Here is a 26860-nt window from a genome sequence, read left to right as displayed (position 1 = left end):
TAATATGAACGTCTCGTGGGATTTAGGGGTCCCTCGGGATTTCCCTATTTCGTTCCAGCAGTGTGAAAATGGTTATTATAAAAGTGTGCACGGCAAGAATGGCCGGAAAGACTGTGCTTGTGCTGTGCTGTGCTCTGCCCGGTTCCGATGTAGCGCAGACAGATATTGTGTCATGTGGAAGGTAGTTTTAGTTTGTTGGTTGGAAGGAAAATTGGGAATCAACAGCATTGAAACTAGTAGACAACATACATTCATAGATGTGAGTTGACGAAATCCCCCGAGAATGAATGGCAGAGTGGAAACGAGGAAAAAAAACTTGACAACCAAATGCATTCCGAATAACCGTTCAGTTCAAAAGTGTCTCAAAAATCGAATCAAATTCCCTGAAACAATGAAGTTTGCGAAATCCATTTATAAATACTTACGCTTGAAAGCTCGTGGCTTAGCTTGTTTGCGCCTTGACATTTTGGTTTAACAAAACTTCACTCACTTAGCCAGAAAGACACAAATGCACTACTGCTTCACTCAATGTTAATCACTCAACCACGCTTGAATTATGTTTTAATTTATCCAATTAGCATAGGCAACATAACTCGGTAGGAAAATTCAATCTTCTTGTGTATTAAACCACCGACTTCAGTAACCGTAGTAAGATGGAAAATCCGCGCTATCTTCCGCTCTGTGAAAAGGAAAACTTGTTCACCGATCGGCTTTCCACGCCGGAATGTATGCTTACAGTCCGTAGTGATGTCAGCAGCATGTTGGCTGGCGCTCAAAAGTTATCATCCGGTCGGAGAGTGTACGGAATAAACTCGAGAGCGAGTGAATATCGAATCCTTTTTTCCGGCCAAATGTTCACACCAGCGTGTGGCCACAGCAGCAACGTCCTCGTCGATGGATTTCGTCATTCGTACCAACCAGAAAGGAAGTTGCCGTTTTCTGGTATCAAAATAAAGAACGTCAAGTAGTTGGGAAATGAAATGAACTCCCGTCGAGCATGTCACCTCACGTCAGCCGGCTATGGCTCTGGGGTGTCCCATGCGCAATCGTTCGTTACTCCTTCTTCCTTACTAAAGGTATACCTACTCGCCGACGAGGAGCGAGCTATCGAATAACTGATATGTTTCGATGAACTTTTCTTTTCGAACGAGTAATTGCCTCCCGTGAATACATGTCTTGCTGTTTCTAGTTTTTTTTTTTCATAATCCACAGTTGGCGCGAAAATCCGGAGCTGATGGGTGACAACTCCAGCAAAAGTTTAAATGGAGTTCTCTCAGGGTTGTTTTTGCTGATTTCTAACTCCCGAATGTCTCACAATTGAAGGATGCAGAATGGCTTTTCTAGAAAGGTATTAAGTCAAACACTTTTATTTTTAAAGTGGAAGGCCCCAACCCTGTCTTCAGACGGGTTTCACTAAAGTTGGCATGAACATTCGATTTTGGCAACATTCGATTTTGGCAACATCCGATTTTGGCACATGTGGCACATTTTGGCAACGGTTTTTAGAAGCGACATTATCTTTTAGTTTTCTCTATAACAGGACCAATCAAATTTAGACAAACACCAAAAATATGTTTTTACTAATCACTAATCACTAATCATACTTCCATAGCCAGAACTTATGTCTGAGTCCCAAAGAATAATAAAATGTGTTATTATTCTTCTTTTCTTAGTTCATGTTTTTGATCATTTTAACATAAAAATATTAAAATAAATAAAAACACAAAGTGGTTGGGCCTACCATGGAGCAGAGAACGCAGAGACATCCGGAACACAGGAACAGGAAGAAACGTGGACCACCAGTACCATACGTTTCAAATGGGCAGTATCGTTGGAAGCATGCTAAGAAAAATGCTCCTTGATGAAGAAACCAAGCTTAATGTACCTATAGTGATTTCGCCAATCGCAGGGACTATTCTTCAGTGGTTGGAAATGATTTATTTTGTACACAGAAATCGCAAAACCTTAGAATAGAAGATTTTGAAGAATTGGTGTAATAAATAAAAGGATTGGAAATTGCTAAGCTATAATTTCTGTTTTGGATTTCTGTGTTCAATCATTTCTGGTCATCGACCAAGGATAAAGCGCCTTTGCTCGCTCTTGAAAAGAAAAAAGAACAAAGAGAAAATAAGTACAAAATAAACCTTTCGAGATCTGTTTAGAACTCGAAAGGTTTTCTAAGCAATCAATATAGCAATCTTTCTTTAAGAAAATAAAGTGAGCTTTCATATAGAAGATAAATATTGATCAACGGGTCACCATTTATGTTCTATAATCAAAATAATAACTTTTCATTTAGAAAGAATTTGTTGTATCTAATTGTACATTTCCTTCAGTCCCCAGATTTAGCTCAGTCTTTTATCAGTTCCACGTTGATGTACACTTTTAGCTCATATGCAATAGAACAAAATTGAAATAAAACTTGAGTTAACTTAAAACAAAACTAATCTTTAAAGTTTTTATAGATACCTTAAATACTACTAAATATTAAACCAATATAAAAATATTTAAATCACTCAAATTTGAACTATTATGAAAAGATACTTATCATTTAGCCATTAATTGGCTTCAGCAATTTTCAGCGGCCCACCAGCAGAAACGACAAATTGTTTTTGTCATAGCACGCCTTGAACTATTAGTTAAGGACTTCCCGGAAAACTAACCTTCCCACAACATTTCCAAACATAACCACTGCCCCAAGCTTTTTAACCGAATCATCACGACTACCTTTCTTCACTTAATAAAAGCATTTCATTTGTTGGACGTACAAAACACAATCACTAAAAGTGCAAATCCTAAAATTAATAGGAAACCAATTCTAGGCTCAACTGGCTTCAAGATCCACTCTTTAATTTTTCTTGCCCAGCAGCATAAACAGGCTTCAACACATTCGCTCCAAGCAAATTTAATGCAGCATAAAAAAAACAACACCACAAGCTTTCAGGAGCAACTTTCGATTTTTAATCATTGTACACACATCCGTCTGCGCGTTAAAAACATTTTGAAATAGATTTTCACAAAATTTCTTTTTAAATAAAGAAATAATTAATAATTTTCACTGGAACGAAAAACAAACACGTGCGATGCCATCCAAACACCAAAAATATGTTTTTACGTTCAGAAATGATGATAGAATGCAACAACAAAAACATTTTTTTTTATAGACTACTCACTCAAAAATTACAAAAAGTAAAAATAAAAAAAATCAAAAACAAATTTTTTTTTCCTTAAAAATTAACTTAAAAATAAAAATATTAACCCTCCAAAGCCGTTCGGGTCAATATGACCCGAAGCGCACATTTCAAACATCTTTATCATCATTCCAATATACTGATGAACTGGTAGTTTTGACAGACCAAGTATGTTCTATGAAAATAATGATCAAATTAACGCCAAAAAACTAAAATTTGAGTTTTTAAAATCGGTTCATTAAGAAATGAAATACAGCTAAGCAAAGCCAAAACTGGATGTCGTTTTTTTAAAGTAAGACTTTTTTCTACCGGAAGATCTGTCATAGCGGTAAAAACTTTCATTGGACCCCAACATATCTATACAGTGTCGGATAGGTGGATTCTTGACAATTTCAAACATCAATGAAATAATTAAATACAGAAAAGCTGTCAGAAGTTATGAGTATTTTAAAAATAAAATTGATTTTTCGGACTTTTAACTTTCTGAACCAGTTTCTGAAAACCTGGTAATACATATCAACTTTATTTTGAAATGTTGAGTAATAAGAATAAATTACCTACACAATGAATATAATATCATCAAAATCGGTTAACATTTACAGCCAGGAGAACGAAATCAAATTACAAGTCATATTTCCCCGAAACGGATATTTAGCGAACGGCTTTGGAAGGTTAAAAAAAAAGGCTCATTGGCTTTGACCATCACGGAGCCGGATTTAAAAACAAATACAAACAAAAGATTAGAAATGACAATATCAACTTAAAAATAATGAAGAATGACAAAAACAGCAAAAATGACCATAAAAAACAAAGATTATAAACAAAATAAAAATAGCGCAAAATTCATAAAAAACATGAGGAAATAAACTAACAAAATTCTAAAATTGATCAGGAATTGATTTTAAATAACGTTAATGATATTTAAAATAGTTATTTTGTAAAAATAAGAAAAAAAATTCAGATAAAAAACCGTTCGATTTTGGCAACATTCGATTTTGGCAACACAAAATGTTCGGGCATGTTGCAAAAAACGAACGGGGTCTGTACATAAAAATGACATGTTTTTCACAATCAGATGTCAAATAGGGGAAAGGTTTCCTAAATGGGCCTATTGGGTTAAATGACCCTACGGCTGTTTGATGAAATGGCTGACTAGACAGCTTATCTGACCAATGAAATTTGAGGGTGATACGCTTAGAACATAAGGCAAGAAAGAATTTTATGAAATTACAAATTAAAAAAAAATTAAAAAATTATACAAGGTTTTGATACATTTTGATGTAATATTTCGACGTTTAAAAATTATACGTGAAGAAGCTTTAAACAAAAACTAGGATGGTTTTTGTTTCTTACTCAAATGAACTTTAGAAATTAAACATATTTCAGCTTTTGTGGAGGTTTTTTTTTTTTTTTAAATATGTCTTTATTTGCATCAAATCATGATTACACTTATATTACATTATTGCATTAAACTAGGTGTTCAGCTCAATAATGAACTGTTCATAGCCCTATAAGTAACTAGATTATAAAAATTTATTTATAAGATTTAAATTTGCTGAGCGCAATCAAGTTTTTAATGTAGGAGAACATCCTGTAATAGCAAAAATATTTTATACTTAAAACTAAACACTATCTTAAAATTAAACTAAACATAAAGAGAACGAATCTCTGCGATGGAAGACTGCATCGATTTGCCTCTGAAGTTGGAGATGATGTTGTTGGCCATCTCTTCGATAGATTCAATGCCTGCAATCCGATGAAGATCTTCGGTGCTGTGCCAAGGTGGAAGCCGCAAAATCATTTTCAGAACTTTGTTCTGAATCCTCTGGATGGCTTTCTTCCTCGTCGCGCAGCAGCTAGACCAAATCGGAACTGCATACATGATCGCTGGTCGGAAAACTTGTTTGTAGATGAGCATCTTATTTCGCAGACACAACCGGGATTTCCTGTTGATGAGAGAATAAAGAGATTTAGTGTATTTATTACATTTAGATTGAATATCTTCAATGTGATTTTTAAAAGTAAGATTCCGATCAAGTGTGAGTCCCAAGTACTTCACGTGATCAGACCATTCTAATGAAACCCCATTAAAAGTTATGGAATGATTTTCATTAGGTTTTAAAAAATTTGCTCTTGGCTTATGGGGAAATAAAATAAGTTGAGTTTTGGAAGCGTTAGGAGAAATTTTCCACATTTTCAAGTAATTCAAAAAGGAATTTAAATTTTGTTGCAATCTACTGCGTACCACCCGTAAATTTCGTCCTTTTGCTGAAAGCAAAGTATCATCAGCAAATAATCTTCTACCTTTTCCTTCTGGTACATCAGGAAGATCAGAAGTAAAAATATTGTATAAAATTGGCCCAAGTATACTGCCTTGAGGGACACCAGCTCTAATGGGTGTCCTTTCAGAGCATGAATTTTGATAGCTTACTTGTAAGGTTCGGCTAGTCAAATAATTTTGAATAATTTTGGTGAGATATACAGGAAAATCAAATCGAGCTAATTTAGCTACTAAACCTTTGTGCCAAACACTGTCAAAAGCTTTTTCAATATCAAGAAGAGCAACACCAGTTGAATAACCCTCAGATTTGCTAGCGTTAATCATATTAGTTACACTCAAAAGTTGATGTGTAGTAGAATGTCCATGACGAAAACCAAATTGTTCATCAGGGAAAATAGAATTCTGATTAATGTGAATCATCATTCTATTCAAAATAACTCTCTCAAATAGTTTACTTAAAGATGGAAGCAAACTAATTGGTCGATAACTTGAAGGCTCTGAAGCACTTTTTCCAGGTTTCAAAATTGGAGTTACTTTGGCATTTTTCCATTTATTGGGAAAATAGGCCAAGTGAAAACATTTGTTGAAAATTTTAACTAAAAAATTTAAAGTGCTTTCAGGCAACTTTTTAAGAAGAATATAGAAAATCCCATCTTCCCCTGGAGCTTTCATATTTTTAAATTTTTTGAAAATCAATTTAAGTTCATCAATATTTGTCTCACAAGAACTTTCAAACACATTTTGCTTAGAAACAATATCATCAAATTCTAGGGAAATTTGAGCATCAATTGGACTTACAACGTTTAAATTAAAATCATGAGCAGACTCAAATTGTTGGGCTAATTTTTGAGCCTTTTCTGAATTAGTTAAAAGAAGTTTATCCCCATCTTTCAAAGTAGGAATTGGCTTCTGGGGCTTTTTCAAAATCTTAGTTAATTTCCAAAATGGCTTTGAGTAGGGTTTTATGTCCTCTACTGCTTTAGCAAAATTTTCATTACGAATGAAATTTAAACGACGTTTGATCTCTTTTTGAAGGTCGCAATAAATTAATTTCAAATAAGGATCTCTAGTACGTTGATATTGGCGTCGACGAATGTTTTTCAGTCGTATCAAAAACTGAAGATCATCATCGATCAAAGGTTGATTAAATTTATGTTTAACTTTAGGTATTGAAGCGGCTTTAGCATTGACTATTGCAGTTGTCAAATTTTCTACAGCCAAATCAATATCTTCTATTGAATTCAGTGGAACGTTTACATCTAAATTACGTTCAATAAAATTCATATATCGCTCCCAGTTAGCCTTTTGAAAGTTAAAAGTTGATTTTAAAGGGTTTTCAATGGGACTTTGGGATAAAGAAAATGTTACTGGAAGGTGGTCTGAATCGAGGTCCGCATGAGTAACTAATTGACTACAATGCTCGCCTAAATCCGTTAGAACCAAATCAATTGTGGAGGGATTTCTAATTGAAGAAAAACAAGTATGCCCATTAGGATATTCAATAGTATAATAACCTGCAGAGCAGTCATTAAACAAAATATTCCCATTTGAATTTGATGAAATATTATTCCAAGATCGGTGTTTTGCATTAAAGTCACCAATAATAAAAAATTTAGATTTATTTCTGGTGAGTTTTTGCAAATCTCCCTTCAAAAAATTTTTCTGTTCGCCGCTGCATTGAAAAGGCAAATATGCGGCAACAACTATAATTTTCCCCATAGAAGTTTCTAATTCAATTCCAATTGTTTCTAAGACTTTTGTATTGAAAGAAGGAAGAAGTCTAAATTTGAGACGACTATTGATGACAAAAGCTACACCCCCACCTTGTCGATCAAGTCGATCATTTCGTAAAATTTTAAAGAAAGCATTGCTTTTCAAGTTATTGTCTGGCTTTAAAAAAGTTTCAGTGATGGCAGCAATATGTATGTTTTGAGTTTTCAAAAATAAAAAGAATTCATCTTGGTTAGCCAGCAAAGATCTAGCGTTCCAATTCATAATATTTAAACATCTATTTGGATCCATGAGGGAATCGCAAAGTCATAATAATTTTGTTAGCATAATTAAAAGAAGTTTGGAAAGCTTCAAACATTGAATTTGCTTTCAACATAAGTTTCATCATTTCCATTAAATTTTGATGCAAAAATTTTAATTTTTCCTCAGTAATTTCACCCAAATCAACAAAATTGTTAGGATCAGAAAATGAAGGAGAAGAAAAAGTATTTGAATTTCGGGGATTTTCCCAAGCCTTCGCGTGAACGTTGAGACTTGGTTTTTTCCCATTTTTATTAGTTGAACCTGAAGAGGGCAACCCATTTTCAACCACCTCTGAGAACGATAAACAACGAGTCTGGGGCGCAGATTCAGCACAGGTAACATTAAAATCACTTCGGGTATTACCCAGCCGTGATTCCAATGTAGGCCGAGGCTGACCGCGAACAGGCAGGTTGTTTGCCGGTCTGACGTGTGAAGACGAAAAAGAGGAAGGAGGAGAAGAAACTTTTCTGGAAACTTTGGGATTTTTCCTAGAAGCAACAATTTTTGCCCTAACGGGACATTCTAGAGAATTCGAGGAATGATTACCTGCGCAATTCGCACACTTAAAAAATTCTGTTTTTGGCTTATCACCACCAAAAAGGCATTTAGATTTTTCATGATCGAATGAGCCGCAAAACATGCATCTGGCATTCATTCTACAATTTTTAGTGCCATGACAAAAAGCTTGACAACGACGACATTGCGTAATGTTTTGTAAAAAATTGGTAGAAGATTTACGAAAAGGTTCGAATTTGACTCGACAATGAAACATAAGACGAGCCTTTTCAAGAATTTGCAAATTATTAACCTGATCCTTTTTAAAATGGATCAAATAAAGTTCAGGAGCAAAACCAACACTACTGGTATTATTCGTGTTGGTTCTTTTCCTCATTTGAATTACTTGAATTGGAGAAAAACCTAACAAAGAATTTAATTCAGCTGTGATTTCATCCAGTGTCTGATCGCCGGTGAGACCACGAAGTACAACTTTAAATGGACGATCACTTCTAGTGTCGTAAGTAAAAAATTGATGTTTTTTATTATTCAAATAATTTAAAAATTTTTGAAAATCATTAAAAGATTCCGCCAATATACGAGCAGTTCCCCTTCGACCGATCTGAAAAGAAATCTTCACATCCTTAACGGAAGTGACGATTTCTTTTCGAAAGGCATTGAAGTCAGGAATCGTGACCGTTATTGGTGGAATCTTTTCGTTTTTAAGAGTATAAGAAGAAGAAGGTTTCTTAGTACTCTTATCAGAATTAAATATGAATATTTCCTCATCACCGATGTTATGAAGGACATCGAATGAGTTGGAAATTTCAACTTTTTTGGGCGATGGACCTGAATTAGTTTCGGCAATACGCTTTCTACCAGCCCTTGAGCCAGCCGATGACTTCCCCATGCTGGAAAGAAAAGAGAAAATATGAATAAAAGAAAATGAAAATAATTTTAGCACTGAAAAGTGCTGATTGAAAAACAGGTAAGGAAAAAAAATAAATAATGTAAAATGTTCCTGCAGGTACACAGCAACGATACGATGCTCCGGCGTACGTGTTGACGGCTCAACGGTACAGATGGAAGTGCTTTTGTGGAGGTTAAATAATGATTATATAGTGGAATAATAGAGTGTTTTTGTATGCCCTCATCATGTTTGTAAAATGCCTCCATCCTAAAATAACAGGTTAAACAGAATAAATAACTGATTTTTATCATTGAACCTTCAAATCTAAGCTCTGAATAATATCTTAAGAGAGAATTGAAGATCTAAAAACAGATTTGATAAAATTTTTCTCATGGATGAATTGCCTCCATAGTATGGCAACCCTAACTTTTGTTTTATTCCATAAAATTATAATATACGTAGATTTTTATAAAACTTCAGCTTTGTCGTACAAAAATAATTACTTTCTAGCAGTTTCAATGAAATTATACGGAATTATTGTCCAAAAAACAGAAATTTTTTTCAAAACATAAATAGGCGCATTTAGCCCGCACGGTTTGAGGTTCGGCATTTTAGACAACACTTATAATAAAATCATTTTCTCGGAAACAGAAGAAAATTTTAACTTAAAAATTACTCCAATGTATAGAAAACAGATGCCTGCACACGTGTATATAGTTTTTGTACACATATTCGATGTGATATTTGATTAAATCAGTGTTCTGCTTAATAGGCGCATATAGCCCGCTCCTCCCCTACAGGCCTCGTTCGTTTTTGGCAACATTCGATTTTGGCACATGTGCCAAAATCGAACGGTTTTTAGAAACAACATTACCTTTAAGTTTTCGTTATAATAGGACCAATTTAATCTACACAAACACCATAAATACGATTTTATGTTCTGAAATGGTGATAAAAAGCAACAATAAATACTAAAGAAAAATGAAAAAAGGTCAAAAATTCAAAAAGTTCAAAAACAAATTCAAACAAAATACTGAATACGACAAAAAACAACTACAAAATGATGAAGAATGACAAAAACAGCAAATATGACAAAAGGAAACAAACATTATAAACAAAACAAGAAAAGTGCAAAATGCATAAAAAGCATTATGAAAAACTTGAAAAATGACTACAAATGATCGGAAATCTATATATATAAAAATGAATGTTTGTCTGTCTGTCTGTTCCCTATAGACTCGGAAACTACTGAACCAATCACCGTAAAAATTGGCATCTGAGGGTTTTTGGGGCCAGAGATGGTTTCTATAATAGTTAAAACCCTATCCGACTTAAGGGAGGGGGGGCGCTCATACAAAGTTTGTAGTTTTTCGAACCAAATTAAAGTCATGACATCCATTTTCTCGATATTTTTTTTTCCTTTGGGCGGTTTGTTTTTCGTCTCTATGGTCGAGGCGTCGCGCGCCAACGTCGCGAGAGGATAGTAACCATGGCATAGCATACTGATCAGTGAGAATATTTTGGCGCGTATTTCTCAACCAAGCATATTTTCAATGCAAGGGATGGCTATATGATGCCTTTATGTAATTTTTTTCTTGATTCCTAGCTCATTTCTACAGCACATGGTTATAAATGACGCCTAGATGTGACTCAGATTGGCATTTTGCCGATCGAATAAAACAAATAAATTTTGTTTTGCCAAAATCTGAAATTGAAAAGACAGTCATCCATTTTTAGAAATTTTCTTTTCTTTGAGGGGTTTGTTTTTCGTCTCCATGGGCGAGGCGTCGCTAGCAAACGTCGTTGCAAGATAATAGTAACCAAAGCATACTGTTCATTGGTCGCTGGAAATTTTTTTAAATAAGGCGCCTGTTTCTCAACCAAGTACCTACCTATATTTCTTATGCACGTGAGATATGTTTTTTCTTGCTAAATTGTACACAGCACGTGGAAATAAATGACGCGTAGATGCGCACGGATTGATATTCTATCGATCGAATCAAAACCATGTAAACAATTTCAAATATTATAACCATTTTTTATTCGTGTTAATTTAAGTAGTAAATTGTTGTCCAAGAAATATGAACTTGGTAATGATAAATATGAAATAATGACACTTTGCGGGCGTTTGAAATTAAGAAATTGGTAAGCTTTACATTCAATTTCGTATAATCCAATACGCCTAGAACGCTGGACACATTAACTGAACGAAAGTCTGTTCTTTGAAATAGATTAGATAGCATTGAAATTTTTTAAGGCCGTATGAACTTTATGATTTTTTGCAAACGTAAGTTGAAGTTATCAATAAAATAATCTACTTTTCAATAACAAAAGTGAGATTATTTATGCATTTTTCGGAAGAATTTTCAGTTAAGAAGGTAAACTAGAGCAAGTGCAAACTTTCAACTTTTACAAAAAATGTATACATTATTTCATCATCTAAAAATTGGTGGGCCCGAAAAAACTGTCTGATTAAATGAACTCAACTCTTTTTTTTTAATCATTCATCAAAAAACTGTTTACACGTTTACTGTTTGTTTACCCACAATTCAAATACAAACTTAACATGGATAGTATGTTTTTGTTTAACATATTTTGGCTACATAGAAGAGACTTTTGATTCACTTTTTTGTTGAAAAGTTTTTTTTGTGATAAATATTCCAGGGGCAACAGATTTTTATGATGAACTTTTGATATGACCTGCAAGTGTTAAAAGTAATATAAATTCCTGTAATTTCTGAGGTGGAATAAGTGAAAACGCGCCATGTAGCAATGAAACATCTACAATTCAAGAACTTTATCTCCAAAATGGCCAGAAAGGATATCCCGAGTGTTGAATCTGAAGCGGATATTCAAAATTATTATAAAGGTCTTTTGGTTGAACAGCATTCAGTGAAATTGAAGTACCAAGCATTAATTTATTCCGGAGAAAAACTTAGGATATATCATTGAAAGTTGATAAAACAGACAAACATGAACAAGTATTTAATTCATTTTAAAGTCTTTTCAATGACGCATCTGAAAAAGACATATCTGTTTTCACTTGCCCCAATAAATGGGTCAAATGTATGCTTCGATATTTCTTTTTGTCAACATAACTAATATTTTTTTTGAAAATATAATTTTTTTCAGAAAAAATTAAAGTTGAACTGTGGTGATATTCGTTGCATTTGCCCCGGTGTTTCATTTTTGAATTGAACTCACGAAACCATCGGAGCCTGAACAGATTATTCCATTTCGATCTATTAAATTTAAAAAAATCTGCTTTTCAATTAAATTTTATTAAATCATAAAAATATTACTTAATCGAAAATGAAATCACATATCACCACCAACAATGTTAAGGATATTTTGTAATGAGACATGACAGTAAAAATAATGGCTGAATATATCTAAACAGATGTTTTCCTATTTTCAATACCAATCGTTTCGTTGATTCATTGGGTTAAAGTCCAAAGGAATTAATTTGCATTTTTTGCTTGAATAAAAAAAAAGGAATTTGCAGCATACAAAATCGTCAGATTGGATGCCATTGCAAGTGCTGTTTGGGAACATTTTAAGTTGAAATGTGTAAAGTCTATAACTTAAGTATCAGAAAATCAGAAAGATGGATTTTAATTCAAACTGCTTCGAAGCATGAGGATGGTGAATAAAAAACTGTTTGAAAATGGTTAGTAAAAAATCTTTTCATATGTGTTTCATTTCTTCAGCTCTAAAGAATACACCATCCAAAGCTAATTGGGAGCTGAAAGCGCTGCGTTAGGCAAAATATTCGGCATATACTCCGAAAATTGTCCCGATATTCAAAATTCTATTTTAAAAAAGATTCATAAGCAATATATTCCAATAAATGAGAAACTTTTTATTTCGGTTGAAACCTTAATGTGAACTCGAACAAAACGGAATAAATCTACTAAATGGAATATGTACAGCGAATGATACATACATATTATCAACATACAGATATTTATGGAAAAAGTTACAAAAATTGGATTTTAAAAAACTCGTTGAGTTAAAATTCTTAGGTTTAATTTTGATAGAAGTAAGCGGGACGATTCGAGTAAAGGGAATGAAAGGAAATGTAAAGAAAACTAGGAAAAATTGAAAATAGGCGCCCAGTTGAACATGGTAAGACGAAGTTTACCGGGTCTGCTAGTTGAATATAAATAACGTTTTTGATAATAATAATAGTTTTTTTTTGTAAAAATAACTGAAAAACAAGATGGGAAAAAACGTTCGATTTTGGCAACACAAAATATACGGGCGTGTTGCCAAAATCGAACGGGGCCTGGACTACATCTGAGAGAGGCCTAAAAACCAATAAAACTTAAAAGCACTTAAAAGCTACCTATATTTTAATAACATTTGTCTATCTGGTAGTCTCAGAAAACATAGTTTAATAATTTTTTATTCATCTTAAAAATGTTGGATTCATAGCTAGCAAACAATCTAGATCAGTGGTTTTCAAAGTGGTCTCTACCGCCCCCAAGGGGGCGTCGAGAGCTTCTAGGGGAGCGGTGAGCTCAACTTTGAAATTTGGGTGGCGTTTGAAGGACTCAGGGGGGCGGTTAGGTCATATTCAAATTCACATTTCCACAAATTAAGGAACAACTTAGAATTGAATTGACAACGAGTAAGTTCAATGCTCAGTAATAAAACAACTTTGAAGAACTCTGATACCAAATGATAGCCAGATTAAGGACAAATATATGTAAACTCACAGAGTTGTTAAGCAAGTTTTTGTCTCTATAAGTCACAATCACAGACAGATTTTGTACACGATCTGTATATTGATCTGATTTTGTAAGTTTATTTTGGGTTGTACTAAATAGCATAAATTTTGGATGGCATTGACTGAAAATCTTTAAAAAGAATTGTCTTAATAAATTGACAAAACAAATCTTTCGAATAAAATCTGTATTTAAAGGCTTCACAGATTTGGTCATAGATTTTTGGAATGAAAAAGAGGAATGCTAACAAATCAAAGGATCTTTTATTTTTAGTTCTTATTTACTGATCTTTAATTCAATCGCTAAAAAAATGAAATTCGGCAATTTTTTATGATTAAACATCAAAAGTTATTGGATTTTCACTAAATTGTCGGAATTAAGTTGTAGGAACCTAAGTAAGGATTTAAGACGCGTAAAAGAAACCTATTCAAATTTAGTCTGCAAATGTCATAATAGTTTGTATTAGACTTTTTATGCTATTTCACCGAATTGAGAGTAAATATCTTGTGAATAATAAAAGGCAAATTTAACTAGAAAACAATTTTGTTGGCTAAATGTTTCAGATATTTTTTTTGTTTTCAAGTTTAAGTATTTGTACTGAAAAATTTACATATCTTTCTAATTTCAGACTTGGGGTTTGAAGCAATTTGATTTTGAATGAATTTTTAGTTTGGTCTGGCTGCATTTGACGGTTATGCGCTGGTATCTCGGTCTTCTCAAGTCAATTTTAACCATTTTCAGATGTGCTTCATTGAACGTTTCAAATTATACTACAATAAAATTTCAAAAGCTTAAGGTTTTACAACGACATCAATTAGCATTATTTCTAAAGATTTTTCGAAAATTCGTTCAGGGGGGCGTTGAGCTCAAAAATTTAGCAAAACGGGGCGGTTAAGGAAAAAAGTTTGAAAACCACTGATCTAGATTGATGTACGACACTTTGCGAAACAAATTAGGATTTAGATGTCTTACAGACCGTGATATGATAGGCTCTTGTCTAGAAGAGCTTTCTTATCTACGAGCTGTACCACTTCTCAACATATTCGTGGCCTCCAGAGCCAGAAGGATATTAGCAAAATAGATCAATTTTATATTATGTTATGTTGGTTATCCACCATGGGTGCAAGGATTCACTTAAGTTTCTGCCAGTATGTGCTCACATGCATTCTTTAAATTATTAAGTTTGACAAATCTCCAATACAACGCATACACTATAACCGAACTCCATGGCTTCGAATGAACTGTTATGAATGAATGTATTGTGTTGATGTAGCTTTATTTAGGAAGAACGAGTCAATCAGGTGGATTTGTTTACTTACAGGTATTCCGGCATCCGTGTATATATCTGGTAAGCTGGCAACTAATTGAATATTCTTATTATATAGTCATTTATAAGAAGAAACACATCTTACCTGTCGGCCACTTATGGGACTCGAACCCATCAGTTTTCTTGCCGATACCGGAAATCGAACCCGGTATCCCTGGCATACCAAAACCATAATGGCATCAGTCTATCCGTTAGACTACATCGGCGCTATTAGCAAAACTAGGTCAATTTCGAGTTAATGAGTTAAACGATTCTTCATAACACGATATATCGATCTTCACTCTAAGCGAATTATAAATTTTTATTTTTTTCACCATACTTTTTGCTTGAATGAAAATTTAAACTTTTTGAAAGATAGGTATCTACCTGCATACAAAAAATTAATCAATTCAGAATCTTTAAAGCAAGTTTTCTCAAAAATAGATTTTATGGCAATGGAGTTTTTTCGAAGATTTCTTTTTATTATTTTTGCTACAACCAGGGCCATAGTAAGGAAGAACTGCTTCATGGGGGTTTGTTGAAAATTTTTCCCTATAAAGTTGTTGTTTGAAAAATAGTGGATACTAAAAATATCTCATTATTCGGGTTTACGTTCTTTTATATTAATAGTAATTCATTTAAAATCATTGCTTTCGGCAATAAGTCCAAAAAGAGTTTAAAGCTTAAAAAAATGAGGCATCTTGAAGGCTTCATTTGAAAGAAAAACTTGTTTGGGGTTCACATCAGATTTATTTTCAACTCTTGTGAACTCGATACTTTCAGATTTGAGTTTGTTAGTTTAGTTAGTTCAAGTATCTCAATATAAATAATGTTAAACAACACACCAACAAAATATATTTCCAGCTGAATTTTCCTGAACCTGACGATTAAGTGCAAGTTATTTTATCAACAATAAGTGATCATTAATAATTAAATTTAAATTTAAGTTAAGATTTTTCGTAGAACACAATCTTAAAAATGAGTTCAGATCTTATTTTATAATACTGGTTTTCACCTGTTTTGTATTTTTTTTTGGGCCATTTTGAATTTTAATTCCGAATCTGATTTCATGAAGAGATTAACCACCGTAATGTTTGTATGTTACTTTAATGTGTCGGCCTTAGCGGTGAAAAGTGATGTCCTTTTTAGTAGGGACATCTAAAGATTATGAAATTTTTATATAGGTGGATAGAAGGTTAGATGAAATGAAAGATGTTGAAAATGAGCGGGTAGAATTTTATTTAGAAGCATATCATCACATATCAAATTTTGGTTCCGTTGTGGTGGTAGATGCAACTCTATCTGTATCTACCGCTTCATAGTAGTAGGCCCGTGAGGAACAAAAATTTGATATGTGATGATATGCTTCTAAATAAAATTCTACCCGCACATTTTCAACATCTTTCATTTCATCTAACCTTCTATCCACCTATATAAAAATTTCATAATCTTTAGATATCCCTACTAAAAAGGACATCACTTTTCACCGCTAAGGCCGACACATTAAAGAATCTGATTTCTGCATTTTGAATCTGAATAAAAATTCTGAATTCCCAATTTGAAATCGATTTCTAAATGTCAATTCCAAACAAAAATTCCCAATTATCATGAATCATAAATGGCATTTTAAACCAGAATCTTTTACCAGAATCTTATCTCTTATTTGAATTTTGAATCTTTGATTTTCTGTATGTATTCTTTCTTCAATTATTTATTCGTATTTAAGTTAGTCAATCTGAATGAAAATTCTGAATTAAGAAACTCTGTTATTTCAATTTTGGATAACCATTATGGAACCATTCTGCATAAGAATTAAAAGTTAAAATTTTAAATCTAAATCTTAAAAATCGTTTGTTATTTTAAATATTTTCTTTTTAAAATTTCGGAATGATGAATTTCGAACATGGAAAATGAATCTCATTTAGTTTTAAATACAAAACCAAGATTCGAATCAGGATTTCGTCCCAATGATGAACCGAACAGAAAATCGAGAATAATAAACTGGATACAGATTTCACAATCCGGCCACATGCAATAAATTTTGATTTTTATAAAAAAAAAAAATTGGAAACAGAACATCGGAAACGAATTAAACCTAAGCTCATCAGATATTTTCTCCCACTTTTCCGGGCAGGGCAAATCCGGGCTATTTTATCTTGCAAAATTCGGGCATTCGATTTCAAAGTTTACAACCCAAAATCTGGGCAATATTCAGGCAAATTTGGGAATCTTCAATGGAAATCGAGAAGAAAAAACTTGAAAAGTTTTGTTTTATTTTTCATCAGAACACATCAGCCCGTTTAACTTTGCTCAAAAAATTTTTTTAGACGCGAAGTACATAATTGTTATCAAGCAATTTAAATTTATCTTTGGTTTTGCAAATAAAGTTAAAAAAAATCGGGGAAAATCCGGACAACCTTAGTGAGTCTTATCTTATTGAAAATTCGATATTGGAGACTGAGGACTGTATCATAAATTCATGCGCCAACTCATTTTGTGAATAACTTTTGGTAGCGTTTTTCGAGTACAAGCTTTATGTCTATCACCAAGTGAGAAAATTTTCGAATAGATAACTAGGTAGAGTAGAATTACGGACCTGGGATAAGATTTCGAGGTTTTGGCCTTAGTTCTGAGTCGAGATTGTTACTCTTGATTCGCTTTTAAAGCGTGTAAATTACACGTTCATCAAAATTTAATTAAGAATTTTAAATTTTGAGTTTAGAAAAGAATATGTTAGCATTTGTTGTACCTTCATAGGGGGGACCTCCCAGATCTGTCGTTGTTTTCTTGGGAAAGTCCATCGAAAGTTGACCAAAAAGAAAATTTTAAAAACAGGTGTTGTAAAATGTGTATTATTGTTAAATAGTGAAACAAATATTCCTCCCAGCGCACAGTTATTTAGAGCTCGAAAAACGTGATTATGGGCTTTTTGAAGGCCTAATTGTCAAAATAGCTTTATGGTATGTTCAACAATGTTTCATCGTTTTCAAATACGCATATTTGATTATAAATATTTTCCTGATCAATTCACATATAAGTTAGATAATTTTTCTATTTTTTGTATTTATAATTTTATCACTTGGCGTCTTGAAGAAAGTTGTAGATCATCAAATTTTAAGAAACTTTGTTGAAGCTATATCTTTTGAAACAACATGTTTATAAGAATTTTTTTTCAAAAACTAACCTTAAAAAAAGAAAAATTTGTTTAACTTATTTCGAAGCGAGTTTCGAGACAAACTTTGTTTGAAAGAGTTGTGACAATTGTAAAATTACACAACTTCATTTAAGCTTTCAAGTCACTATTTTGATGTTTAATGGTACTTTCTCGGTGATTACTTTTAAAAATGGCATGTTTCCATTGTTCAATATCTCCAAAAGTTGCAAACATACCAAAACAAGAACATTCCTGGTTAAAAATTTTGTGTCAGACGACAGAAAAAGGGGTCGTTCAAATTAACTTTTATATGTTTTAGAAATAATTTGTTTATTATGCCTCCAACCAAGACGAAAATTCGTACCCGGGTGTTTTTTTCGACGGTAGGCAAGCAAATCGGTCGCTCATAAATACTGTTTAAAAGCGAAACGAAGTTCGTACGGGATCAGCTAGTCTAAGTATAAATAACAACTTAAATTTTGGACTGAGTAGAGCTAACTTCAGATCATTGATTGAACTGATTGAGATTTGATTCACCTGTTCTACCGAACTGTGCTTGAAATTTTTGTATTCTCTTGAATAGAGGAAGGGAGTTTTTTTTTAACCAAATGTTTTTTTTCTCGAGAAAAAAAATTTGGCCAAAAATTGACTTTCTGAGTTTTAGTCGTTTTTTTTTTTTGAAAACCTTTAGCTTTATGTATATGGAATATTCAAGAATTGATGAATAAAATAACTCGCTTCAAATCATATACAGACCCCGTTCGATTTTGGCAATACGCCCGTACATTTTGTAGTGGCAAAATCGAAAAGTTTGTTTTTGTCACTAATTTACCAAAATCAATGTAAAAAAGTAATATTGGCTTTAAACTTATTAGATTGGAGAATACAGAATGGTTCCAAAAACTATGAAATTTGAAAAAAAAGAAATTAAAAGGAAAAAAACAAAAATGACGAAAATATTCATATGACTTGAAAAGGTGACTAGCTGCTAAATATTTTTTAAACAACATGAAATCTCGATTCATTTTCAAGTCATTTTTTATCAAACTTTTAGCTTGGTTTTCTCATTTCCATGTATAAAACTATACCGTTTTTCTTTGGTTCTAAACAATTAATATGAAGAAAAACAAGCGAGTTAAAATTGATTAGTTTTCTCTGCGTGATGTAACTGAAACTCCTTTTGAACTGTTAAATCTGAGGTTTAAGGTTTAAGGGGTTAACCATTTTCTGTTCTCTGGCGTAACTCTAACTCTTACGCTTTTTATATAAGATATAAGATAAAATTCCACTTGTAAGTGAACAATTTTGGAATTACTAGATTACAAAATTAAGGAAATACGCCTAAACCGAATGTAATCTTATCAACTTGATTTAAGTATAATTATATCTGTACAAACACGTGAAAAGGATCTATCTCCATATATGGCGAATCGAGAAAAACGCGTTTGAAAAAAATACAACCTATTTTAAATCGCTAATTAAAAATTACTTGAAATTTTTGATTTTTATGATAGCTTAACGATTTTTAGGAGCATCCTCTATATGTTGGAATAGAGGAATATCAATTTTCATGAAGAAACAACGCGCTATCGTAGATAGAACCTAGCTCACGTAATATTTTATCTCCTTTGTTTATACACCCTTTGCTATTTTCTCATTTCTAGCTTTAGTTTTAAGCTCGCGTTCATTTGCTATGTTTTTATTTTGAATAAAGTGTCAAATATTTACCAACACACAAAAATGATCTATATCCATGATGGCGTATTGAGAACGCGTTTGAAAAAAATACAACCTATTTCAAATCGCTAATTAAAAATAACTTGAAATTTTTGATTTTTATGAAAGACAAACGATTTTTAGAAGCATCCTCTATATGTTGGAATAGAGGAATATCAATTATCACGAAAAAATAACGCGCTATCGTAGATAGAACCTACTTCACGTGAACATTTTGTCTAACCTGTTTATACACCCTTTGCTATTTTCTTATTTTTAGCTTAAGTTACAAGCTCGCATTCATTTGTAACTATGTTTTTATGTTGAATAAAGAGTTAAATTGATTATTTTGAGTTTGTTGGCGGAGTAGTAGCGAAAAATGGTTTCGGAGTAAAGGGTGTATATCCATGTAATGGCAGTTCTGGTTTAAGAATGTTTATAGATCCTTTACTCAAATTGAGTTGTAACGGAATATTATTTTCTCAAAAGGGTTTTACCGTTGAGTAGTGCAAGTGTTGGCCTCTCGCGAGGTACTGAAAATGGTTTTTGTTTACTTTTGGAGATAGATCCTTTTCACGTGTTGGTACAGATATCATTCCTCTTATCACCCCGATTAGGCAATTGGTATTATGTGAAGTGATTTGTTTTCTTTCGCCCAGTATGTTTTAGCATCAGAGATTATCTACTTTTGTCCTGTGTAATTCGTAAGGGAATGTTCAAGATAGTCAAAATTGCTTTTCTTTAAAAATAAAAGATTAATAGGTTTACATGATTTATCCCACTGCTAATTTGTATATTTGGTTTCGAATAACGAGGCACATTTAGCAACTGCTTTCCTTACTTAAAAGTTAATGAATTTATCATTATCAACAGTTCGTGAAGATGATATTCATTGAAACCAAATTCATCCCAGAAATCATACTGATTTTATCAAAGGCGACGTTCATTTCATTCATGTTTTGCTTTTGCGCACTTACCACCACACGCGAACTCCACAATCAGCTGTCACTGTGTCGTGTATAGAGCTCAGAAACGCAACAAACTTCTGGTCAATTTGTTTATGCAGTATTTCAAACGTTACTGCTAGTTGCAAACTATTTCAGTTCAGAAGCAGACCAACATCTTTGGTGGTCGTATTATTTTCACAAAATGTATAGAAACGCTGAAAGGAATTTGTACAATAAAGACTACGATGATTTTGGCCCGAAATACAGTGACCTACCGATGGAGGTAAGTAAATAGAAAAGAAAATGGGTCTCGTGATGAAACATTTTTTTAATCTTGATCTATCTCTTTGTTTGATAACGGGAATGCAGACGAGTTGTTCCAGATAGTTAAATTTTTTTTAATGTTTTTTGTAGATACTCGTTGAAATATTTGGTTATCTGAACCCTGGTGACCGCTTTGCTGTTGGACTGACTTGCAAACGATGGCTGGAGGCTACTCAGTACCAACTATTTGTGAACGATGTGTGCTTTAGTTTCATCAAGACGCATTTTGGAGATAACATTAATCCAGCTTGTAATTTGCTGAAGAGCTCCCGAGTTTTTCAAACCATCATATTTTCACAAGTAGAGTTCAATGATTCGGATATTTTCTTTTCTCGATTCGGAGAAAACATTCAAAATCTAACTTTTAAAGCTTGCGACATACGGGAGAAAACTTTTGTTAATATTTTGACCAATACACCGAACTTGAGAAGTTTGAAGGTAGAAGGATGCCGCGAGTTACTGATGCCGGGGAGATTGTTCGAATCTGAAACTGAGAAAGGAGTAATTGCACAGAATTTTCGCCAGATTACCTCGCTCAGCCTCGCTTACAACAGATATTTATCGGACGCCTTATTCAAACGCATTGTTATGCTGACTCCAAATTTGAGATCACTGGACTTGAGTGGCTGCTCAATTTCATTTCACAAAGGATTGTACCGCAAATTCTATCCAGGACGACCGGATGACGCATCAGAAAACGTACTAACATTTCATTACATTACACAAATCATCACTCGCCAGGTAGATAAAATTAAGGATTTGAACTTCAGCTCGACGCTGATTGATGGAGACGCTTTAGAGGTGCTATCGAGCCTCCAAAACCTAAGACTCGACTCTATCGATTTGAGCTTATGTGACCAGTTAACAAACCCTGGCATATCAGCGTTAGCTCAACATCAAAGCTTCATAAGTTATCTTGATGTTTCGAAATCAGCGCGATTTACAGATTCTAGTTTGCTCATCGTCTGCAAACATATGGTCAACTTAAAATCACTGAAATTGCGGCGCTGCAGAGCACTCACAGATCAAGGAGTTCAACACATAGCTGAGCTGAAACAGCTTCAAGTGCTGGACATATCCGAGTGCGAATCAGTTACCGGGCAAGGTATCATCAGAGGTATTGCAACGGCCCAGAATCCCGTACTCGTAGAGCTGTACGTAAGTGCACTGAATCTGTGCGAGAGTTCGGTCATAAAAATAGCAGAAAACTTCCCATCGTTACGCCTCCTAGACATGAGTTACTGTTTCCATTCAGTATCGGATCTATGTCTACAAATCGTTTTTAAAAGTTTGATATGGTTGCGTCATCTCAATTTGGACTATTGTGATAAGGTAGTGCTAGATTTCCATTTTACTTAAGCAAACTTACGACTGATTTCGTTATTTCAGATATCGGATAGTGCGATGACGGGGGTAAGAATGCTCCAAAAGGTACAGGATTATGAGCTGAACAAATCGACTGTTTCAAATGCAGTGCAAGTTGAACCCATGTCTGAAGAACCCCAAGCTCAAGAAGAAATGTTTAAAATTTCACTGCGCAGTAAGGCCGAGCAGGAAATTGTCAACGATGCTAAGCGCAAAAAAGCGATGATGGAGATATGTCAGCAAAATGTTGTTAACAAAGATGATTCCTGCAGTGAATACACCATCGATATGCTCAAAGGTTTGCGAGTTCTTCGTCTATCCCAGTGTAACAAAATTTCGGACATTTCCCTGATTTATTCCTTCAAATTGATCGAATTGAAGGAGCTTAGTTTAGCCAAATGTCAACAGATTTCAATCGAGGGTATACGCGTTCTAGTGAAAAACTGTACGTCACTGGAGATTCTGGATCTGAGCGAGTGCCATAATATCAACGACAAATCAGTAGAGTTGATAGCTATCCATCTTAAACGCTTGCAAACATTGTCACTAGATCGATGCTTCCAGCTATCTGATTTCAGGTAAGATTTCACCTGTTTCAAAATGAAATTCACGCAACCTTAAGTCTATCCACTTTTTAGCTTGGACTACATAGCCATACATTGTTTAAACCTCCGAACGCTGGACGTCCGGGGTTGTCGCAACATGTGCGCGGAGCCTAATTTGAGGCTCATCAACGTACCCACACTGCGCACCATACACATGAGCAAACCAGGCCCATACGTCGGTGAACCTGGATATTTCGTTAAAAAACCACCACCACCACCTATGCCAAAACGTATCTAATACAACATTGTTTCAATTTTGGTGATTGCTCTAGTTTACTAACCGACCTACCTATTGTGTTTTATTGCGTTGAGTATTTGTAAGTTTGGAGTTTTCAAAATGTTACAAACATGATAAATAAAGTTCAACTATTTAATAAAATTTGCGAGAAGAAGAATATGAGAGGAAAGTTACGAAAATCCCTGGAAGATGTTGAAAGTGCTTGAGTAACATCCGATTTTTTTGTTTAATTAAAAAAACGGTAATTTGGAAACCAAACTACATAAATGTCGTGCATCCAGACTACACTAAGACTGCACTAGACTCAATAAGTTGTGCGCTTGCTTCCTTATCTGAGCTATTCTCTCAATTTAGGTCGTGTGAATTCCCACAGGACTCGAAAGGAAAGAAAAGGAACCCGTCAAATAAATAATAAACGAATAACCTAATAATAAACTAATGAATACATACCACTTGTCGTGAAACAATAAAATGTTTTTAATGCGTAGAAATTTTTTTTAAAAATAAGCTCAGTTGTAAGAAAATTATATACAAAATAGTGACTTTAGGGACCAAATTTCAAAAAAAGTAACTTCTGAGTGACCAGCCTGAAAAAAGTGACAAAGTTACTAAAAAGTGACCAACTTCTAGCCCTGCTTAGTGCAACAATACACTCCCATACTAGCTTAAAGTAACATGTGAACGTACTTAGTGCTCGGAGAGCGGCCTGTCTGTCAGAGAATATGAAGATACTTTTCAAACAGGCTAAAGTGCATTCTGGAATGGCTTCAACTTCTGCTTGGAACATTGTTGGCCAGTTCCCCATACGAATTGAGATCCTGAGTCTAGGTTCGAACATCCCTGCTCCAGTTGTATTTGCTCTGTTCTGTCTCATATCAATTCACATAAGCTCGAATGGATGCCTCCTTTTTTTTTCTTTGAAAGTTGTATCACTTCTTCAAATCTGTCACTAGATATCATTAAAAAAGAACATTACCTAATCCACAGGAATGAACACATATAATAATTATTGAATCACTCACCTTACCAATTGATGAATCACGTTTGAGCTCGGTATATGGCAGTATCGGTTCAATTATTATCCATGGGTAGTTTCAAGATCTGACTCATCAGACTCATGAGAAATCACGTCCATAACCGGATAATGATTCTCACTAAACATCCTATTATTGAATGAAAAAAAAAATAATAATCAGTATTAAAAAAACATAAAATTGATAAAAATACATCAGTGTTATTGTAATTTGTGATGAACTTTTAGCAAAAAAGCTCGGGATTTAAGTTTTTTTTTTGGAATCAGTCGATCAAATCTTCACATGGCGACCGTTAAACAAAGGTTTGTCCAAACGGTCTATTTGATACTTCTTTCAAAATCTAGTAAAAAAAAACTTCATAACTGTTTTTGGTTTTCTGTTTCACATTCTGCTTTTTTTTAATAAATTAATTAAAATCTACGGTGCATACCTAATCATACAATAAGTTTATTCACTGGTTCTACGTACCGTGTAAAAAACCGTGCAAATTGCGCTTATACCGAAAATCGTTTAAAATTTTGAGACTGCGATCTGCTCTGAAACTTGAACAATTAGACATTAAACTTGGGACACGACATATGCAACCTGAGGTCTGAGGCATGAGACCTCACAGCTGATCCAAAGATCAAAAGACATCCATGGGAAACAGTTACCTCTCAATTTCATGGTCTAAGTTGTTGTTTTCGACGAAGCCTGAAGTATCGAGTTAAAAGACGAAATAATGTTTCAAATGCGTTCATAAAAACTTCTTGTCTTAAATAGTTTTCAAACAGGTCGTATAACTTGGTGTGATTAATTACGGTCTTTGAAAGTTTTGCCAAAGTACATTCTATTTGCAGAATCAATATGTTCAGGTTTCAAGTCAAACTTATTACAAACGTTACAGACTAAACTAACAACATTTTCACTTTCAATTACTGAATCATTCTAAGCAAGATTGTCCCATGTGGGAAAACGTGCAAACGAGAAAAACGCGATTAAAACATCAGATATAATTCCAATTTTTCTCTAAAACTAAAAATTCACCGATAGTTTTTTCGTAGTGAACAGTTCAAGTTAATCATTTTACAATGTTATCTCTCAAAAAAAAATTACATTTCCTACAAAAAACAGCCAACTAGAGCCAAAAATGCTCCGTGTGACACTTTTACGTAGAATCAGAATGCATGCCGATGCTAGTTCTACGAAAAACTGTCACACGGCTACAACTTTTCTATCATTTTAAAAGCACGTATAGTATCTTTTTTTCCCAAAAACTCATGTTAAACCGTAATTTGAGAAAAACGTTCCTCTTTGTGTATAAAAGAGTATAGTTGAGTATGGATCCTGTAAGTAGTGCCTACCGAAAAGTGTTTAGTAAAAATTTCTCTGAATAAAACACTCAAGGCTTCTCGCTCCTCCTCCGCCCTCTATTTTGGTGTTTTTTCAGTGAATAGCATTAAATTCAACAGTTTAAATTCATCTTAAGAGAATTTTTTGATAAAATTTGCATTTTTCATAGAATGTTCGGTAGTGTGACATTCTTGCGTAGAATTATCAACATAGAGACAACCACCTTGATGAAAATTTCGTATAAGTTCAGAACAAAGTATACTTGTTTGTGTTTTTATTCGATAGTTAACACTAAAAGAGACCGTTTCCAGCAAAAAAGTGAAAATGACTCAAAAGTCATTCTTGCTTAGAACGGCGGTGATATTCCACAAACATAGCATTTTTGGAGATAGCATCTCGATTGATTTTGTCCAGATTGCCTTCTAATTTATTCACCTTAGTGGAGAGAGACGTTTGGCAGAGTTGAAGATCAGAAACTTCAACTTTGAGGTGTTCATTCTCGACTTTAAAGTCATGGAAATCCGACTGAATGTCATCGAATTTAGAACGCAAAAAATCTTGTGAAGCCTCAAACGCTGAAGTAACTGTCTTGAACTAAGATTTTAATGCATGCAGTCCTAACACTTAAGACCCGAGTCATGAGACACGGAACACTTAATAATCGAGTCATGAGACACGAAACATGAGACCAGAGACAAGACATTGAAAGATTAGACGTGGAACGTGACACCAGAGAAGTGGATAGGAGAAGTGTACTACATGAGATATGGAACGTGTCAAGCGAGACGTGAAACGACATGAGAAGTGAGACGTTGCACGTTGGAAATGAGACGTGAACAATAAAAAGTGAGCTGTAAAACGTGTGAGAAGTGTCATGGGGAAGAATACCAGGAAGTGGTAAATTCCTGGCAAAATAAAAAAAATGTGAGAAGTGGAAATGACACGTGAGAAGTGAGGCAAGCAGAGAGGCGTTAGAAGAGAAGCGAGTCCTGAGAATAGAGAGAAGTGAGACGTGAGAAGTAAGTCTTAAAAAGTGAGACAAACATGACCGGATAGCGTAGACATTTCTACAAAATATCAGTCGATGAACCCAGAAATGATGATCATTAAAACAAGAAACGTACCCATCCAATTAAGATGGAATTTTAACAAACTTTGTTCAAGTATGGAAAAGTTGAGAGAGATTTGATTTGATAGA

The 26860-nt window shown here is 33.9% G+C and overlaps 2 protein-coding genes across 3 annotated transcripts in view; one reads left to right on the top strand and one right to left on the bottom strand.

Moving 5' to 3' along the window:
* LOC129744515 (zinc finger protein 423 homolog) overlaps nt 1–24444 on the bottom strand; it is a 196014-nt gene extending 171570 nt beyond the window's left edge. Inside the window, exon 1 of one of the 2 annotated variants that reach the window (XM_055737079.1) lies at nt 24319–24444. Coding sequence is in view for 1 of the 2 variants with exons in the window: in XM_055737078.1 (XP_055593053.1) it covers nt 426–465 (40 nt within the window). In the remaining variant the exon portion in view is untranslated. Of the gene's footprint in view, nt 1–425; nt 711–24318 lie in introns of those variants that run through there. The other variant, XM_055737078.1, reaches the window with a different exon arrangement.
* Nucleotides 20811–23425, top strand: LOC129744516 (F-box/LRR-repeat protein 20-like). The gene is made up of 4 exons (XM_055737084.1): nt 20811–21047; nt 21179–22420; nt 22478–23031; nt 23092–23425. Exons 1-4 carry the CDS (start codon nt 20967–20969, stop codon nt 23294–23296), a joined length of 2082 nt encoding a protein of 693 aa, XP_055593059.1. The 5' UTR covers nt 20811–20966; the 3' UTR covers nt 23297–23425.
* Nucleotides 24445–26860: the final 2416 nt, after the last annotated feature.

The sequence above is a fragment of the Uranotaenia lowii genome, chromosome 2, assembly GCF_029784155.1.
Source record: "Uranotaenia lowii strain MFRU-FL chromosome 2, ASM2978415v1, whole genome shotgun sequence".
Lineage (NCBI taxonomy): Eukaryota > Metazoa > Arthropoda > Insecta > Diptera > Culicidae > Uranotaenia > Uranotaenia lowii.
This window is presented reverse-complemented; position numbering and strand designations above follow the sequence as displayed.